At 45.3% G+C, this 14,029-nt stretch overlaps 1 protein-coding gene across 4 annotated transcripts in view; it reads left to right on the top strand.

Annotated features, from left to right (window-relative positions):
- DENND3 (DENN domain containing 3) overlaps positions 1-14,029 on the top strand; it is a 45,714-nt gene that overhangs the window by 17,154 nt on the left and 14,531 nt on the right. For all 4 annotated transcript variants that reach the window (XM_081918666.1, XM_081918665.1, XM_081918664.1 and 1 more), the window contains 6 exons: positions 622-743; positions 2,352-2,507; positions 5,633-5,729; positions 10,374-10,477; positions 11,038-11,216; positions 11,913-12,434. In XM_081918666.1, the coding sequence (XP_081774792.1) occupies positions 622-743; positions 2,352-2,507; positions 5,633-5,729; positions 10,374-10,477; positions 11,038-11,216; positions 11,913-12,434 (1,180 nt within the window). The remainder of the gene's footprint in view (positions 1-621; positions 744-2,351; positions 2,508-5,632; positions 5,730-10,373; positions 10,478-11,037; positions 11,217-11,912; positions 12,435-14,029) is intronic.

Genomic DNA, 14,029 nt, shown 5'->3' with positions numbered 1-14,029 from the left:
AAAGCATTTATTTTAACAATCCAATTTAAAAAAATTTAAAAATCTGATTTAAATTTTTAAAAATCCGATTTTTAACATTATTATTTATTTTTATCCACCCTGCTCTGTGTCCAAAAATTCAAAACCTACGTATTTTTATTCATATGGGGCTGGATTCAGCTACCTGGCTTCATTTGCAGAAGCCAGAGCATGCCAGCGCAGCAGGACTTATTCCCTTCCCTTCCTTACTGTATTGCCCGCTAATCCATTCTGGGGGGTTGAGAAGAACCCCCAGAACAGTGTACAGAAGGAGGAAAGGGGAGAGCATCCCTTTGGCCAAGCAAAAATGATTGCACAAAACAATCTCCTAAGTGCTGCACTGAATTCTGCCCACGCTAAGCGAGATACATTGTGTGGTATTCAGCTAAGCATTGCTCAGGATAAATCCACTGAGATTGACAAAATCAGGTTCATTAATTTCAATGGTTCTACTCTTGAGTAAAACTTAATCTTAATTGCATTTTATGGGTGGTATTCAGTTATTCCATCGTTAATAGTGTCATAGCTTGCATTTTGCATTGCTTCTTCCTGCTTAATCAATATTGTTTTAAAGATGAACCTGTCTGTATCTTAAATAAAAAGGAAGCCGACGACTTAATTCTAATTAACATCGACAATGGCGATATTGCGCAATCCCAGTCATCGGAAGAGGAGACTGAAATTCCAGATATCCCACTGGAGGCGGCAAAAATCTTCATAGCAAGGTAGAAATAAATGCTAAGGATGAAAAAATGAAATTGTTTGGCAAAGACACACCGTGCGATTTTGTGACCTGTTCATTCTCCTGCTTGGCGAAGGAGTGTGAGGTAGTGAGTTGCGCGGGGGCTGAAGTTATCTTCATCAAGTGATCCAGTTACAGATAGGTAGCCGTGTCGGTCTGCCATAGTCAAAACAAAATAAAAAAATTCCTTCCAGTAGCATCTTAAAGACCAACTAAGTTAGTACTTGGTATGAGCGTTCGTGTGCAGGCAGACTTCTTCAGATACACTGAAACAGAAGTTGCCAGACCCTTCTATATAGTGAGAAGGTGGGGAGGGGTATTACTCAGAAGGGTGGTGGGAAGGAAAGGAATTTCAGAAATAGACTGGAAAGAGAAGCTGCTGAATTGCAACTTATTACCAAACTTAAAACCATGGAGAGACCTGGTCTGAACAAAGACATTGGATTCTTATCTCATTATACATGACAAAGCCATTTTTCACCATCTCACCCCTTGCTTTTTTCTATAAGACCTATTGCAGTCGTTAAGAGTCGTCAACAGGCTCATCACAGCTATCTGCCAATCACCCATTCCCACCACCCTTCTGAGTAATACCCCTCCCCACCTTCTCACTATATAGAAGGGTCTGGAAACTTCTGTTTCAGTGTATCTGAAGAAGTCTGCCTGCACACGAAAGCTCATACCAAGAACTAACTTAGTTGGTCTTTAAGGTGCTACTGGAAGGAATTTTTTTATTTTGTTTCATCCAGTGAGATTAGAAAGATGGATTCCTTTGGTGGATTGAGGGACCTGGGGTGGGGGGCAACAGGGCGCCTGAATGGGGGCAAGTGGTGTGCGTTAATTAAGTTATTCCATTCACCCAAATACACACACAGGGATTGTTGATGGGTTTTCTGAAATAAACACCCCAAAACTTTGAACTGCAAAATTCTGATAATGGCGCATGATCCAGTAAGATAAAGCGTTTGTCTTCTAGGTAAAGGGACCCCTGACCATTAGGTCCAGTCGTGGCCGACCTTGGGGTTGCGGCACTCATCTCGCTTTATTGGCCGAGGGAGCCGGCGTACAGCTTCCGGGTCATGTGGCCAGCATGACTAAGCTGCTTCTGGCGAACCAGAGCAGTGCACGGAAACGCGGTTTACCTTCCCGCCGGAGTGGTACCTACTTATCTACTTTGACGTGCTTTCAAACTGCTAGGTTGGCAGGAGCAGGGACCGAGCAACGGGAGCTCACCCCGTCGCGGGGATTCGAACTGCCGACCTTCTGATCGGCAAGTCGTAGGCTCTGTGGTTTAATCCAGAGCGCCACCCTTTGTCTTCTATAATACACCTAATCCCATTTTCTCTTGTGTACTGACACCTGACTGGTTGAGCAAATTCCCCCATATATACTCCAAATTCTCTCTTAAGTCTGATTGCTTGTCAAGACAGGCATAGCTTAAGGCCTTTGGTTTCAAAGCATGCCTTGAAGCCATTCCACTGGCATCTCCCCACATCTCTCTCGGACAGGGAGTGGAATCCTCAGACTCCCCCCACCTGGGGTGGATTTGATTTAATTTTTAGGGAGTTATGTGCTCTTTCCTCCCCTGCAGGGTTGAAAATCTTCAGCTGCACTATGACCTGGAGCTCTCCCACCGTGCTTCCTGCACAGACCTTGGTGAAGTTCAGCTGCGAAGGAGGATTTGGCAGCAGAGGCTGAATTCTGAAATTCAGCAGATTACTCTGCAGTTAATAGTCAATATCTTTAGGTAGGTGCTGAAATAACCCTCGTGCAGTGCATGATCCTGGAACTCAAAGCATTTTCACTCTCTCTCTCTTTTTCTCTCTCTGTCTCTGAGCTTCTGCTGCTCTCTTCTGTACTAAAGCAAAGAGTCCCTCGATTCAGTGAAGGAATAAATGAGGCGTTGAATCTGACGCTCAGTTATGGCAGTGTTTCTCCTGGGCATAGGGTTGGCTCCAGCAGTTATCTTTCCACAAGGGCCGACATTGATGCCAGCATCGCCGAAATGCTTGTTTACAAAGCTATTGTGCTACCAAGCTTGCTGTATGCCTGTGAAACATGGGCCACTTATAAACGCCAACTCCTGGAAAGATTCCATTTTATCTCTGAAAAATCTTACACATCACTTGGGAAGACAGGTGAACTAAGGTCAGTGTACTGGAAGAAGCAAAGATCACCAGTGTTGAAGCAATGATTCTTCAACATCAACTTCGTTGGACTGGTCATGTTGTGCCGATGCCTGATGATCGTCTTCCAAAGCACCTACTCTATTCCAAACTTAAAAATGGAAAGCGTAGTGTTGGTGGTCAACAAAAGAGGTTTAAAGACTGTCTCAAGGCAAATCTTAAAAATGTAGTATAAACACCAAAAATTGGGAAACACTTGCCTGTGAGCACTCCAATTGGAGAACAGCCTTTACCAAAGTTGTCATGGGCTTTGAAGACACTCGAACTCAGGACGCAAGGGAGAAATGTGGTAAACCCTCACCATGATCAACTCCGGCCTGGAAACCAATGTCCCCACTGTGGAAGGACATGTGCATCCAGAATTGGCCTCCACAGTCACTTATGGACTCATGGTTAAAACCGTGTTTATTGAAGACAGTCTTACTCAGCTACAAGTGATTGCCAAAGAAGAAAGAAGATGGGTGGCTGTTGTGAGAACAAGATGCTGCACTAAATGGGCTTCCATTCTGATGTGTCAGGGCTCCTTTTAACTTCATAGAGGTAAAGGTAAGGGGACCCCTGACCATTAGGTTCAGTCGTGACCGACTCTGGGGTTGTGGTGCTCATCTCGCTTTATTGGCTGAGGGAGCCGGCATACAGCTTCTGGCTCATGTGGCCAGCATGACTAAGCCGCTTCTGGTAAACCAGAGCAGCACACGGAAACGCTGTTCACCTTCCCGCCAGAGCGGTACCTATTTATCTACTTGCCCTTGACGTACTTTTGAACTGCTAGGTGAGCAGGAGCTGGGACTGAACAACGGGAGCTCACCCCATCGTGGGGATTCGAACTGCCAACCTTCTGATCGGCAAGTCCTAGGCTCTGTTGTTTAACCCACAGCGCCACCCACATCCCTTTTAACTTCATAGTGAATGTTAATTACCCTAATTTACATTAGATGTGCTTTTAAGCTGCCCGGCTGGAAAGTGCATCGCATTACTCATCAGACTTGCGGCTGGTTGGAGGGGGGGGCACTGCAAACATTCAGTGAGTAATGTTATGAATCTCCCCAGGCTTCCAGGACTTAGTCTTGAGGACAGAATCCTTGTTAAGAGAAAGGGATTACATGCTTGTAGCAAAGGACCTTTTTATGCTGAGCTTTCAAGTGGGTTTTTGGCTATTGCCAGTTGACTCTGTGTGACTTCATTGTAATGTGGCGACTGAGGGTGGAATTCAAATAAGTTTTACTTTGAATAGACCTATTGGATAGGCTTCAACTAAGTTGACGTGTGCATGGAACGAGGTCCATTCATGTAGCAAGACTCCCTCCCCTCTGTCCTCCCCCCATCTACTCTGGGGGGGGGGTTAACTGTGCCTAAATTAAGGTTAACGGTCCACCTGATGAATTTTGGCACTCATTTGACGTTTGCCTTTGTATCCATGGAGCTGTGACATTTCCTGATGCCTTGCTGATCTTAACTGTGGTTAAAATAACTGAGAGCATCTTACAAGTTTGTGCTCTCTCTTCTCTCTTCTCCTGCTCAATTCCTCCCCTTCCCTTTCCAGTGTTAACTATGGGATTGCAAAGGCTGCTGACCATAGTTTGCTTCCAATGAGAGCTAGAAATGAGCTTGAGTTGTTTTTAATGGTCAATTCAGTGCAGACACAATTCTGCCCTCTGGTCACTGCTGAAAAGTTAGTGGAGTTTCGGTGGAAGAAGATGAGTCGGTGTGGAAAGAGGTCAATCAATGTTGCATCTACCCAAGGTCATAACACCAGTTGAGCATCATTGTGGTTGCTTTTTTAAAAAAGAGCGAGCGAGAGAAAATAATTAGAATTTGGAATTGGGGGGGGGGGGAATGCTAGGAATGTCTTTTTCAAAACTGCAATATTAATTCACTGCACAGAATTGGTACCCCTAGCACCACAGTCAGGCGTACCAACACTCAGGGGAAATTATTGCTGCCTCCATAAATATTTGAGCCAATGCTTTCTTTGAAGAGGTAAAGTTTTACAGTACTAAAGCCAAACAATGTTCTGTCAATGGGCTTGAGATTTTTGTTTCGTCCTTTTCTTCCAACTTTCCCTTTGTTCTTCTTTTCCAGTAGTGTCTTTCCTTTCTTCTACTGCTTTATGCGCCAGAATCCAGGACCAAGAATAATACAAATGTGAAGCGTTTGTTGCTTGCGAATCGGGGATGTGTGTGTTTGCAATAATTAACAATAAGGTATTGCTTGCAGACCATCTTGCTGTAATAGCCACTAGGGCAGATGGCTTTAAAAAGGGGTTAGACTGATTTGCAGAACATCAGTCACTGGCTTCAGCTATTATACACAAGAATGATCCTTCATGTGTATCAGTTTCCTAAACCTATTTGTGTGTGCACGTTCTGCCCCCTGAAATGAATTTCAAAATATGCCGAAGTGTTGGGCTCCCAGCTCTACACTTCTATGATTCTGTGAAAAGTGGCCCAGACAAATTCCTTCTCCACCCCTAACTCGTACACTTCCATGACACAAGCCTTTTTCCTGTGTCATTTATATGTGGTGGATTCTCTGTGCTGTATTAGATGTGTTGCTGAAAGCTTGCAGGTTACAATAGAATTAAAAGGGGGGGGGCGTGGGTTTAATGATTCCACCTAAAGAACTGAGCACAATTAATAAGGACTTTTATTCATGATTGATTTTGATAATTTTGTTTTACCAATAGGGAGGTGAAAGATCATCTGAATTATGAGCACAGAGTATTTAATAGTGAAGAATTTATGAAAACGAGAGCAGTGTGCGACCAGCAGTTTTACAAAAAGGTAAATCTTCAGAACTGATTTGTATCATTTTGTCACTCAATATTATAAAGTTTTAAAGAATCCGGGTATTTTGGATGTGGCCTGTAGCTTTCCTTCACAAGTGTTCTTTTATGGGAAGTACATGAATTCAATTATATATATTTTTTAAGCCATTTAGCTTCTAGCTGTTTATTCATTCCTTTGGTCTTACCTGTGCAGCTTGGTTGAAAGGAGGATTTCACCTTTTGGCATAGCATTATGTAATGGGAGAACCTTGACTAAAACCGCTGGAAAGGCCAGCCCTCTGAGTCCTTCTTCTGCCCTCTCCTCTGAGTGGAAGAGCCTGGACTATGACATCTGTTGGCAAGGTCCAGGAAACCGCCATGAATACCTCAGTGGTAGCTGGTGGACCCTGGACCTGGTAGGGTGAATTTGTGGGGCCCAGAAGGATGAATTAGGCAGCGTTAGTGTAATGTTAAAAGTTGCCACCGACAACCTATAACAGGGGCTTCCTCAATCTTCCAGACCTATGGGAAAAGATCATTTCCCTCGGCCTGTAATAATAATAAATAATAATAATAATAATAATAATAATAATAATAATAATAATAATTTATTATTTATACCCCGCCCATCTGGCTGGGCCTCCCCAGCCACTCTGGGCGGCTTCCATAAAAACCAAAAATACAGTAAAATCACACGTTAAAAACTTCCCTGAACAGGGCTGCCTTAAGATGTCTTCTGAATGTCAGGTCGTTGTTTATTGCTTTGACATCTGCTGGAAGGGCGTTCCACAGGGTGGGCGCCACTACCGAGAAGGCCCTCTGCCTGGTTCCCTGTAGCTTCGCTTCTCGCAATGAGGGAACCGCCAGAAGGCCCTCGGCGCTGGACCTCAGCGTCCGGGCAGAATGATGGGGGTGGAGACGCTCCTTCAGGTATACTGGACCGAGGCCGTTTAGGGCTTTAAAGGTCAGCACCAACACTTTGAATTGTGCTCGGAAACATACTGGGAGCCAATGTAGGTCTTTCAAGACCGGTGTTATATGGTCTCGGCGGCTGCCCCCAGTCACCAGTCTAGCTGCCGCATTCTGGATTAGTTGTAGTTTCCGAGTCACCTTCAAAGGTAGCCCCACACAGAGCGCATTGCAGTAGTCCAAGCGGGAGATAACCAGAGCATGCACTACTCTGGTGAGACAGTCTGCAGGCAGATAGGGTCTCAGCCTATGTACCAGGTGGAGCTGGTAAACAGCTGCCCTGGACACAGATTTGACCTGTGCCTCCATGGACAGCTGTGAGTCCAAAATGACTCCCAGGCTGCGCACCTGGTCCTTCAGGGGCGGTCCTTTAGGCCTACTTCCCAGATTATGAAATAAAGTGGTGGGATATTACTTGGTTTAGGATCTGGGAGACCACGCAGCCATGAAGTTCACTGCAAGATCTTGGGTTTGGCCTCGAATACCTACCCCGCAAAGTTGTTGTGAGGAGAATGCGGGGAAATGAAAGACCATAAATATAACACAAGAGGGGAGATCTCCAGTCTTTCTGCCCCTGATTCTGAAGGGGTTAGAGGAGGCTAGGTTTGGAATAACACGAGAACAAAAACTCAAGCATAACTAAATCTATATCAGTTAAATCTCTTTTAACATGACTAAATCTGTACCAGTTATTTGTTTAAACGTGCCCTTCTAAGCTGTGAGATTGTCACACTTTGGTCTCAAGCGCATGAGGACAAGTTGCGAAACTTACCCAATGCCAATAATTTTAACAAGGGTCCGAATCTGAGGGGCTTCCTTGGAGCTTGAGTGTCAGATCCAAATGCCCCCCACCTCTTCCCCATCCCTCAACGTTTAGGTCCTGGTCATCCGTTGAACATAAGCCACCAGCGTTGTTTCGGAAATGGATAACAAGAGTTTGCAGGGTGTCTCATCAACAAATTGTTCGCATGATGAAATTCTGGCGAGGCTGTCAGTGATGACTGCAACCCTTGAGAAACCAATATCCCATGTCGATAACATGCCACCTAGTGGATGAATGCAGCTAAAAAGCCACATAGAGAATAAAGACCGCATTAGAAAAGAAGGAACTCCCACCCCCCTCCTTTCAGTTTTTCAGCCCTTGCATCGAAAAAGCGTAACAGCTCTGTCTCTTTACGATCACGTGCCTGTGTTGCTTTCCCACAATTTTGGCCAGTGTGCCAGCTTTGCCTCTTCTTGGAAAAGGCAAATCTGGCTGCTGTCACGTCCTGGTTGAACTTTTGCAATTTGCTCTATGTGACTGCAATAGCTCACACACGGATTCTCCTCACATGAACCCACCCGGACCCTGTGATCATCAACTGAGGCCCTTCTTTGTGTGCCTCCTCTGTGAGAGGTCTGGAGGGTGGCAACACGAGAACCGGGCCCTTTCTGCGGTGGCTTCCCACTTGTGGAATGCTCTCCCCAGGAAGGAGATTTGAAAGCTGCACATACACACACACACAAAAAAAACCCCCTATTTGTTTAAAATGTGTTTTCCCCTGTTAACGGAGAAATCTGAGGGTTCCCAAGGACACCAGCCAGGAATACCAGAGCAAAACAGCAGCCAGTAGGTTTGGTCTTTATTGAAGACTGTCGCGACAGGACTCCCACCTGCCACCAGGGGGAACAAGATGGAAGCCCCAAACAAAAGAGAACCCAAACTTTTATTAGCTGCTAATGCAACTACATCACTCATACATCACGGTTACATCATGAAAGGGGAGGTCTGGTGGCAGTAATCTGAGCATCCTGGACCCTGCTCCATGGTTCTCCTTGCCCTCCACCAAACACCCATCAAGTGTAACAAAAGAGATATTTACATTTCCCTGTATCCCAGCCAAGTTAATCATACCCTTTTGTCTTCATCTGGGATTGTTATTTCTGGAATAGCTACCTGTCTGGCACTCAGGTGTCAGGATGCCAGGAATTATCACTCAGGCAGAGTGGCTGAGCTCAAATGTCTATATAAATTTCTGAAGTTTTCCCAGTGAGCCAGTACACAGATACATTTATCAGTGAATTCTTACATTTGGTATCGTACAGCAAAGGCCATTTGAATAGATAGGAAGAAACTGTGATGAAGTCTTTTGTGGGGACAAATCACAAAAGTGATTGTGCTGATTTTGGTAGTGGGCTGCATGTGTATGATATCTGCTGGAGGGGCAACCCCCCCCCCAACCTATACATAAATTCCTGCAACATCCCCCTTGAGATGGAGGGCCATATTGCTTTGTTTGGCACCCCATCGCTCAGCAAGCTCCACACTAAGCGAGCTCTGGCTAAGTTTATCATTGAGCATCATTATGCGGTTCACTCTGTGGTCCTGTTCCCTGAGTTTGAGCACATGACTGCTCCCAGGGAGAAGATCCTGTTGTTTTTGTTTTTAAAAAGTAGTAGCAGCCAGCTTAGGGGACACAGGTGGCGCTGTGGGTTAAAGCCTCAGCGCCTAGGACTTGCCGATCGAAAGGTCGGTGGTTCGAATCCCTGCTGCGGGGTGCGCTCCCGCTGCTCGGTCCCAGCGCCTGCCAACCTAGCAGTTCGAAAGCACCTCCGGGTGCAAGTAGATAAATAGGGACCGCTTACCAGCGGGAAGGTAAACGGCGTTTCCGTGTGCAGCTCTGGCTCGCCAGAGCAGCGATGTCACACTGGCCATGTGACCCGGAAGTGTCTCCGGACAGCGCTGGCCCCTGGCCTCTTAAGTGAGATGGGCGCACAACCCCAGAGTCTGTCAAGACTGGCCCGTACGGGCAGGGGTACCTTTACATTTACCTAGCAGCCAGCTTGGAGAAGCAATGGGTCTGATTAAGAGCAAAAAGGGAAAGGAAAGAAAACAGCAAAAAGAAAAACAAATGCAGCATTGGGAAATTTCTTTTCTTTTTTAAATTTCTTTTTATTTGTATTTTGACAAACTAATAACCACAAATAAATAAGACTAAATATGTGCACCCCACCACCGATACCATTCCGTTGTAGCTATCCAACCTCACAAAATTTCAACACCTCTTGACCCTTTTCCGTTTTAACAGTACGAATTCTACAAACACTCTCCATATCTCCTCAAAATCATTTCTTCTGCATATTCCCCGTCTTACCTTAACGGCACGTGTTAATTTATCATTAATAGCTATATCCCAAACCTCTTTGTACCATTCCTCCATTTTACATTCTGCTTGCCCCTTCCACTTCCTAGCTATAATAATTTGTGCAGCTTGTCAATAAATTTGTGAGCGAGTTCTTCCTAGCCTGTGAACCTTCCACCCCATCGTAAATGGATAATAATGCCACCTCTGGTCTTTTGATCAGAGCATTGGGAAGTTTCTTAGATAAACGCTTCTCCCCTTCCCCTCACAAAAAACTAAGCAGGTGAACTTCTGGTGTGAAGCACTAATCCAGGCTTTCTCAACCTCGGCCCTCTAGATGTTTTGGGACTACAACTCCCATCATCCCTAGCTAGCAGGACCAGTGGTCAGGGATGATGGGAATCGTAGTCTCAAAACATCTGGAGGGCCGAGGTTGAGGAAGCCTGCCCTGATCGTAAGTGTACAGACATACAAGTCCAGCTTTAAGGGGACGCTTCATGTCAGTGAATAGCTAGCCCTTCAAATATGTCAAGATACTAACGTCGCTTTCCTGTAACGTCGCTTTGCAGGTGCTGGATACCTATATATTTCACTTTTTCCTTAAAGCTCGCCTTAACAGAAGGATGGATGCTTTTGCCCGCCTGGAGCTGAGCACCGAAACTGAGAAAGACAGGTGAAGAAGCCTTCTCACTATTTATACAGCAGCTGCATAGCAAAATACCCTTCTCTACTCTGCTGAGCACATGGCTACAGTGGTACCTCGCAAGACGAATGCCTCGTAAGACGAAAAACGCGCAAGATGAAAGAGTTTTTCGTTTTTTGAGTTGCTTCGCAAGACGAATTTCCCTATGGGCTTGCTTCGCAAGACGAAAACGTCTTGCGAGTTTGTTTCCTTTTTCTTAAAACCGTTAATACCCAGGGAATCTGTGCTTCGCAAGACGAAAAAATCGCAAGACGAAGCAACTCACGGAACGAATTAATTTCGTCTTGAGAGGTACCACTGTATTTTTCTTTTCTTTTCAGGATGTTTTGCTACAGAAGCTTGATTTAAATTAATCCTTGAAATCCCTTGTCCCACTTCATCAAATAATTATATGGGTTGGTAAATGTCTTTGGGTTTGTGAAACGCAGCCTGGGCTATGTCCTAGCCTGGGTTTCCTGATGGCCACAAGGGCAGAGAGTTTGTTGGATCCTGCAAGTAGGTTTGATATATATATATGTTGTTATCTGTAGGTTAACTTCACTGCTCAGCCCAAGGAGGCCAACCATGGAAAAAGTAATTTCGAGAAGGTTTAACCCGCAGTACATGATGAGCAGGCGAATGGGATTGAGCTTGCCTAATCTGCAAGAGATTGTGCCAAAGGATGGCCCAACGAGGAATTCGTCTCTTCGGCGTTTAGACGTGAAGCAAGGTAAGAGGAGAACTTAACTGGGCTGCTGTGGTTGTTTCTCTTCTCATTCGAATGTAAATGAAAAAGATAAAATAAATGTCAAATACAGCGCCCCTCTCTTGAACTACATTCTGAAGACCAATCCACGGCCGTTAGGGAAAGGTTGTCGGGTCTCAGAATCCAGTTTCGTCCGACTGCAAAGCGCTGTGCCATTAGTTTCGCCAGTCTCCTTGCAATCCTTTTCAGAAGACTAAACATGAGCATGCCTTCCTAGTAGGCGCGTTGAAACCAGTGTGGGACAGGCAAAACAATAGTCAATGGCCTATTGCAGGCATAGGCAAACTTGGCCCTCCAGATCTTTTGGGACTACAACTCCCATCATCCCTAGCTAAAAGGACCAGTGGTCAGGGATGATGGGAATTGTAGTCTCAAAACATCTGGAGGGCCGAGTTTGGCTATGCCTGGCCTATTGCTTCCTAATCTTACTTTCATTATCGTAATCTTATTTTTATTTTTTGCACGCTCCCCTTCTGACTGGGTTTCCCCAGCCACTCGAGGCCGCATTCAACAAATATAAAAGCATAATAAAACATCAAACATTAAAAGAAAACTTCCCCATATTTGGCTGCCTTCAGATGCCTTCTAAAAGTTGTATAATTATTTTTTATTTAGTTGCATTTGTTTTAGTTGTAAGCAATTGTTTGTTACCTTTTCTAGATACGAGATCAACCTCTAAGTCAGTGACTACTTTCAAGATCCCAGAAATCCACTTTCCTCTTCTGAGCCAGTGTGTCTTTTCTTACTACCTTGAATTTAATATTTATCTCAGCAGAGCTATAGATATTTTGTCTCCCGATAACTCTGCACTTCTGGCAAGGTATTTCTACCTCCGGGGACTTATTGGTTTGATGCAAGGAAAGCTTCTGAATGCGCTTTCGGACTTCCAGAACCTTTATAAGACAGACATACGGATATTTCCCACAGACCTTGTGAGGAAAGTGGTGGAAAACCTTCCTCCTTCCGAACGTTCCCAAGCAGATCAGAAGCCAGAGCTGAAGAGGCTGATCAGTCAAGTGATGGATAACCAAAGGGAAATAAGCAAAGTAGACGACCGTGTGAAAAAATTCCAGTTGCCGAAAACACACATGCAGCTGGATGACTTTGTGAAGTTCGTTCAAGAATCTGGGATTGTCAGAGACACAGACACAATTCATCGGCTGTTTGATGCACTGACTGTAGGTAAGGGGAGAAAAATATGCTCAAAAGCAGTTGTTTTCCTCAGAATTTTTCATGCCTACCTTTCTTTCTTCCTCGAAGATTGCTCTTACTGTTGATGTAAAGCATGTTCATTCCCCGATACGTCTGTTGCTGCAAAGCAGATGCTGGCAAACCTAACCAAATCAGCAAGGTACTGTATCATAAACATGGGATGCGGGTGGCTCTGTGGTTTAAACCACTGAGCCTCTTGGGCTTCCCGATCGGATGGTCACCGGTTCGAATCTCCACAATGGGGTGAGACCGCGTTGCTCGGTCCCAGCTCCTGCCAACCTAGCAGTTCGAAAGCACACCAGCGCAAGTAGATAATTAGGTACCACTGCAGCAGGAAGGTAAATAGTGTTTCCATGCGCTCTGGTTTCCATCACAGTGTGCCATTGTGCCAGAACAGTTTAGACATGCTGGCCACATGACCCGGAAAAGCTGTCTGTGGACAAACGCTGACTCCATTGGTCTGAAGCGAGATGAGTGTTGCAACTCCATAGTCGCCTTTGACTGGACTTAACCGTCCAGGTGTCTTTTACCTTTATCCTTATCTGCTATAAACACAACACTCTGCACTGGACTAGAGCCTGAACTCAAATCTCTTGCTTGATCATACAGATCCAGGGTGATATGCAGGTTTTAGGGTGTGCCAAGGCTCCACAAGCAGGGTGAGATTCTCCTCGTGATGTAGAAGCCTATTGCCTACCAAGTGATTGCATGCATCCTGCAACCAATAGCCAGTAAGCAAATACTGATCTGCAGCCACCTGTTCTTAGTTCTCCATTGCTAGCTTCTTGCATAGTGTCTGAGATTATTACTGCAGTGCAGACAACAACATTAGTAATAATCATTCCCATGCTCTACTGACTGAGCTATCTCTCCTTCTCTCCATATTTTGTTGTTCTTATTATCCCTTAATGACTTTTACAGTCATACCTCATGTCCGCTTAAAGTTGCATGTTTTCGTCTTGTGTCCCGCAGCAACCCGGAAGTACCGGAATGGGTTACTTCCGGGTTTCGCCGCTCGCGCATGCGCAGAAGCGCTAAATCACAATTCGCGCATGCGCAGAAGCACCAAATCGCGCTGCGCAGATGTGGTGCTTCGAGTTGCAGGCTTTTCGCATTACGGGCGGGCCTCTGGAACGGATCCCATCCGTAACACAAGGTACCACTGTACAGTGGTGCCTCGGGTTAAGTACTTAATTCGTTCCGGAGGTCTGTACTTATCCTGAAACTGTACTTAACCTGAAGCACCACTTTAGCTAATGGGGCCTCCTGCTGCTGCCATGCCGCTGGAGCACGATTTCTGTTCTCATCCTGAAGCAAAGTTTTTAACCCGAGGTACTATTTCTGGGTTAGCGGTGTCTGTAACCTGAAGCGTCTGTAACCTGAAGTGTATGTAACCCGAGGTACCACTGTACTGTGTTTGCCCTAGTCCTGCATCCTTAGCTTAATAACGGTAGGAATGAAATGAGGCCAGTCTTGTTGCAGAGGAAAGGTCTATGAGTGAAAAACATGGGATACTTTGGCTGATTCTGTTGCTTCTCTGCAGCGCTATCATCCAAAGTGAGATG

Source organism: Podarcis melisellensis (genome assembly GCF_964234715.1).
Source record: "Podarcis melisellensis genome assembly, chromosome: 7".
Classification (NCBI taxonomy): domain Eukaryota; kingdom Metazoa; phylum Chordata; class Lepidosauria; order Squamata; family Lacertidae; genus Podarcis; species Podarcis melisellensis.
The sequence above is the reverse complement of the archived record's forward strand: the minus strand, read 5'-3'. Positions and strand labels throughout refer to the sequence as shown.